General features: G+C 50.7%; 1 protein-coding gene across 2 annotated transcripts in view; it reads right to left on the minus strand.

The window, feature by feature from the left end:
• GATA4 (GATA binding protein 4) overlaps window positions 1-6,000 on the minus strand; it is a 46,958-nt gene that overhangs the window by 37,295 nt on the left and 3,663 nt on the right. The window contains exon 2 of one of the 2 annotated variants that reach the window (XM_044450320.1): window positions 2,528-3,319. In XM_044450320.1, coding sequence (XP_044306255.1) covers window positions 2,528-3,038 — 511 coding nt within the window. In that variant the 5' untranslated portion in view covers window positions 3,039-3,319. Of the gene's footprint in view, window positions 1-2,527; window positions 4,127-6,000 lie in introns of those variants that run through there. The other variant, XM_044450322.1, reaches the window with a different exon arrangement.

Consider the following 6,000-nt stretch of genomic DNA (forward strand, 5'->3'; position numbering starts at 1 on the left):
GCTGCTAAGCTGCGAGCCAGGCCAAGAAAGAGTGTCTGGTTTAATTAAGCTGTACTAAAGAAAACAGGCTTATTGTAGCTCTCGTATTGCTTAGCTCCCACTTTTGCCGAAAACGGCAATGGGGAATGGCCGTGCATCTCTTGAGGTCCTTTATTGGCAAAATTAACGAATTAATTAATTGTATAAACCTTTATGTGCTGCTGCACATCTCGACAGATTCGGAAGTGCTGAATCAAAGATAAAAGGCACAAAACTTGTAACAGGTTGCAAATGCACTATATCACAATGCTAGCTAGCTCTCCTTGCGTAGAATTTAATGCTCTTGTTTGCTAAGTCAGAACAAAGCAGATCATTTATTTACAGTGCCCCAAAAAACTGTAATCAAACCAGAACCAGTGCAAAATCTATGCAAAATCATTCACCAACCCTCTCGTGACTTGAAATGAAACCAAACAGGGATAACTTCCAGCACACATGACCAGGGAATTAATCTAAAATCTTTCCAGTCTCTCTCCCTCAGCTCCAATATTTCTTTTTTTCCATCCGGATTTTTTTCTGTTTGAATTTGCAAGTGTCACTTTAAAAACTGACTTAACTCAAGTCTCAATCACAGGAAAGCCAAGTGCTTCGATGCCCAGGAGAATTGTAAGAACGAAACTGGAAACGGTTCTCAAGAGAATTGGATCTTTGCTTTTTGCACAAGCCTCGTTCATTTTAGCAAGGGCAGGACAAGAGATGCCGGGAGAACTGAATGCATGCAAAACTCACTCTTTCGGGTAACAAACTGGAATATTTAAAATCATGGCTAAAGACCCAATCCCCGGGGAAAGATTCCAGGCACTGCAACTGATCTCAGTTGCCTCGCAGAGCAGGAATTTATCAACCCATAAAGTGTCAGTGTAATACAGTCCAATCTTCGAAGCTTTGGCATCAAAAAGATTATCTATAAGAAGTGTTTTAAGGCAGTACATAAAAGCTGTGTTTTGCTCCTCAACTGGTTAGTTAAGCTGCAATCATATGCAAGTTTAGACAGAAAATGTCCTACAACTGCCGCATTCATCAGCCGGTTTCTCTCTAAACATTGCAGAGGCTGAACTGTTAAAAGCCAGACAGCTGCTAACTAATCAAATTTTAACTTGTTGTCAGCTGAGCTGTAATCCAGTGGATCACGTAACCTTTCTGACAACAGCCATTGGTTAATTTTGTACCCACAGCATGTTGGAAAGGGACCCCAAAACTACATGGTTTTTTAAAAATAATATCTAAATTTCCCCAATCAAAATAATCAATCCTAAAATAAAATTCCCAGAAACTTGTTTTTTTTTCCTGGAACGACGCAGTGGCATTTATACTGCTGATAAAATATTTGGGAATTCAAACCAGAGCTTAATAAAAAGTATGAGAACTAAAACTTTGAAGTTACAATTACAAACAAACACAGACCTTTATTTGCAGATTAATATTGTGATGACAATATTATCATCACAACATTATTGTGATAAGATTTCAAAGGCGTGACTATTTCTACCTTGTTTCAAGCTGCATGAAATAATAAATTTAAATCTCAGCTTTACCTTCTCATCCATAATCTAGACTTAGTGGAAAGTTTGCCTGAATTTTGCGACAGTGGTAGAAGCAGCTGCCAAGGGAAAGTAGCTCCCTGAAGCAGTAAATTGGTATTAATAATAAATACAGCAAACCATTAAATAAGTAAGGAGACAATCGTGCAATTAGATGGTTATGGAGGCAATTATTAAAATTATTCATCAGTCAGAGACGACTTGATGAACAATTCCAAATCAATATGATTTGCACTTTTTAAAATGCAGCTCCTTCACTAGGGATGATCGTTTTGAACTTGTTTGTTCATATATTCTCACAGCTTTTAAAATTGTACTTTAAAATTAAGGACAAGGACCAATATCCCAGGTCTTCCAATTGGTTGAAGAAACTAACAGAAAGTCAGATACCTTGAGGAACCCGTAGCTTATTAATATGTGTAAAACTAACTCACACCCAAGCAAAGAACAAGCACCACCTCAATTGCTTGAGGTTCCAAAGCCATCAACAGCACTGAAGCTAGACAGAAATGGAAGATACATTTTTCCAATTTCACTTGAGTCTGTTGCAGCCCAGAGTATGGTCTGAAGGCACATGAGGCACCCGCCATGTTGAAGCTAAGCAGGTCTGGAGCTTGTCTCAGCTCGGAGGGGAGATCAGACCATTCACACAAACTTGGACCAGAATAAATGTGTTATTTTTAAGGTGCTGCAAGGCAAGTTGATTAATTCATTGTTTAGAATCGTTCCAAAACAAACAAACAAAACCAAGGCAGGATGCATCCGGCCATCTGGCAATTCAAACCTAATTAGGACCCAGTTCTAGGCGCATTTAGGCAGAAAAAAGCAAAGTACTCGAACTCCCAGCATTCTGTGCTGGCTGGAGAGTGCCAGGAGTTGCTAAAAATGCAGAGGACTGAGCGGCTGGCTTAGGATGTCCCTATGGCCTACGAACAAAGACTGCTTACCAAGGTTGGTGTGTCTTGCAGCTGCGGGGTTGCCCCGGTTCGGGAGGTTGTGGAGCACGGAACTGTCGAAGGGCGCCGAAGTCCAGGTCGTGCCTAACTCCGGGCTCATATAGGTCGCCGGGTAGGGACCCGAATAGGACCCGCTAAAGCTTCGGGCGGCGTAGGGCTCCCTGCTGAGCGAGCCGCTGTAGGCAGCCGCCTCCCTGGACGGGGTGGCGGGGATCGGGCTGGAGGTGGCGAAGGGGAAGCGCGGGGACACGGAGGGGTGCGAGGTCCCCGGGTTGTAGGCAACGCTCTCGGCCCCGGGCTGAGTCCAGATGGAGTGGCTGGAGACCGGGCTACCTTGCTGGGACGAGCTGTTCCCTTGGAGGTAGGTCAAGTTGGAGATCATGGTGGGGACCCTCGTGGTGGGGATGTAGACGGAAGTGGCGGCTGTCCCGGGCATGAAGCCTCCGGTCCCTTCATAGGCCGGGGCACCATGGTTGGCCGTCATGGCTAAACTTGGGTACATCTCTGTAGGCGCAGGCCGGGCCTGAAAGCGCGACCTGGCCAAGGGCGCAAATTATCTCCCGATCCGTCCGAAGAGCCGAATGCTCTGGGGAGCGTCGCTCCAGAAGAAACAAGCCAGCGCAGGCAGGATGGGGCGCGCAGCTCCGGCCGGGTTCAGCCGGAGCAGCTCGGGGGGCGATCCGGAATGTATCTGTCGCAGGAATGCGCGCCTCGCTCTCCCGGTCTCTCCCACGCAGCTCCAGCCACCAGCTCCGGGATTCTCTTCTCCGGCTCCGCTCACATCTAGGGAGGAGGAAAGCAGAGTGAACCGCACATACGCGGGGTGGAGAAGGAGGGAATGTTACTGCAGGGAAGGAAGGATTCCTTGGTTAAAGGTAGCCGAGATAAGGTTAGGGAACACAGTGGGGGGTGGGGGAAAGCCAAGGTGAGAGACATCTCCCCAGGCGTGGGCCTCTGGCTCCAGGTACAAGATGCCCTCTTTGTCTTGCTAAGTGCCCCCAAGGTTCCCGTTTGATCTGAAATCGCATCGCTCCAGGCCTGTAGGAGACCCGGTGTCTGTCCGAGAAAATCCAATTAAAGGACCAGACTGCGGAAGGGTGGGGATTATGCCTCTGTCACTCCCTGCGCATGACCCCGCCAAGCAGGGCTGCAGTTTGGAACAGGGAACCGGGGACGGGGTGGTGAGCCAAGACGCAGCGCTAGGGGGGTTTCCGTGCCTGCTCGCATCCAGGCACGATCTGGCCCGTGCATGCAAGCTCAGTTTTGCAGAGCAGAAGACATGTCAGGAGAAAGGGCAGACTTTCCTCTGACCTCCCAGGGAAGATTCAGCTATGCCCCAAATGCAGCCCCAAATGGCACAATTCAGACACCGCCGATCCCTAAAACAGAGCCATGCCCAGAAGGATAGAATACAGCGGCGCATCCTCTGGAAGTCCGGGAACATGGTTCCCATAATCCCTGGCCACCACTGGGCAATGCTGGCTGGGGCAGATGGGAGTTGTCATGCCAGAGCCATGCCCCACCCCACCCTAGGCTGCAATACGTCAGCAACGCATGCGCAAACCAAGAGGGGGAAATGCAGAGAACCCTAATTTCTGCCGATGGAGATGTCTACTCTTAGTTTACCCTTCTAGAGTTCCAGATGATGAAGCGTTCTGTGGAAGCAGCAAACGTTCATGCCCGTTACCTGATAAAGGGAGCCTCTTTCCTCAGTTCGCAGGAGCTGCGTGCACACGAAAAGCAAGACTCAAAGCCTCCAAGGGTCACACCGTGCGCAAAGTAAACGCACAGGGAGCCTTGCAACCGCGTGCGCTTGGATCGGGGCTGCGAGGAGTGAAGGGTGGCGGCCTGCGGGTGCGTGCACGAGCGTGCAAAAGGACGGGTTGAAGGGGCAAGGATCCCCAAGGGGAGCAGCGCACCCCTTTCTGCTCGCTGCTCGAGCACACAATTTTACACTCGCAGCAACTGCATCTCCCTGCGCGGGACTTTGCCTTCACACCCAGGAGTAAATGGAAGAAATGGGCAGTAGCCTTTGAGATGTCATGGCAAGGCGGTCTAAATCCGTGGCCCCGGTGCTGGGGACGAGCACGGAGGTCCGTTCTGATCGTGGTCGCATCCTGTGTGCTGTTCGCCCCCCCCCCCCCCTTTTCAACTGCAAGATCGCCAGCTCGCATGACCCTCCTTACTCATTTATCGCCAGGAGAGGTGGGTTAAGTTGAGCCACCAACTGGCCCTCAGTTGCCTGGTGACCTACATGGCCCAGTGGGGACTAGAACCCAAACCTTCTGAATCCCAGCCCAACGCTTTCACCACTGCACCACGCTGCCTCTCCCAATGGTTTCAGCTGTACTTCTGCAGAGGTTTATCTTGGTCCTGTAGGAGGTTTTTGCCTGCAAGTTGCCCGCCCCTCTTCTAGCCCATAAAAGCTCCACATGGGGCTTGCATGATTTGTTTCTGAAGCTTGTGACCTCAAGCAAGCTATTGGAAGCTGAAATGAAAAATAACATTCCTTAATTCCAAGTGAGAGACGGAGAGCAATGTCAGGATTCAACCTAGCCAGAAAGCACCCTTGCTGAGCCAACCAGTCCCATCCGCTGTTCTCAGATTTGTGCAGGCAGTCCTGGGGCAGTCAGTGGTGAGGAATACTACATTCTGTACATGCTCAGAGGCCCTCTTGTTATGCTTTGATTTCCATTTTTTAAGAGAGACACTTGGCTTTGAAAGGAAGGCACTGGCCAAATGAATCTGCAGCTGAGCCGCACGCAACCTTCCAGAAGACAGAAGCATTCAGTGCGGACGCTTCAAACATCCAAGGCGCCTCACCAGCCCCCAAAGGGAAGCTCAACAGCTCCTCTAATGCCCTTCTTTGTGCCTGGTGTGCTCCCAACACCCAGGCTGATTAGTTGTACCCCACATTCAGGGCGAGCTTAGAACACGGATGCACAAGCGTTGGGATAGTCGCGCTGCTCCCCCAGTCTGGTCCGAAAAACTGGATGCAAGAGCCTGGCTCTCCAGCACTGGGACACGGAGCCCCCGAACCTCTCTGCAAAGCTGGCTCCTTCTGAGCGAGTCTGAGCCTCTGCAACCCGAGGCATCCCTGCTCAGGAGGAAGGCCCGCTGGGTTCAAGGAGGCCTCCTGCGAGGGTGGTGTGCATGGGGGGGGGGGTAGCCAGAAAGGCTCCTATGACTCTCAGCGTGCCACAGGACCGGGCCCTTCCCCAGAGAGGAGCAGCTTTTCGCTCTCCAGATGTTTTCGCTTCGGCCAGTGAGGAGGCGGATGGAAGCGAAGAAGTCAGAAGGCCACAAGCTGCCCTCTCACGCTTTAAGTGGGCCCAGCCACCCGCGGGTGCGGGTGCGGCTGCTGCGAGGATGCAGAAAGTTCCCCTGGAAATTCCCCAGAGCAAGGTCCCCCGAGCTGCCTTCCCTAGCTGCGTGCCCGGGACTTAGTGGGGGGGGGGGGGGGG

This window comes from Varanus komodoensis, unplaced genomic scaffold (assembly GCF_004798865.1).
Source record: "Varanus komodoensis strain SLA01 unplaced genomic scaffold, ASM479886v1 scaffold64, whole genome shotgun sequence".
NCBI lineage: Eukaryota > Metazoa > Chordata > Lepidosauria > Squamata > Varanidae > Varanus > Varanus komodoensis.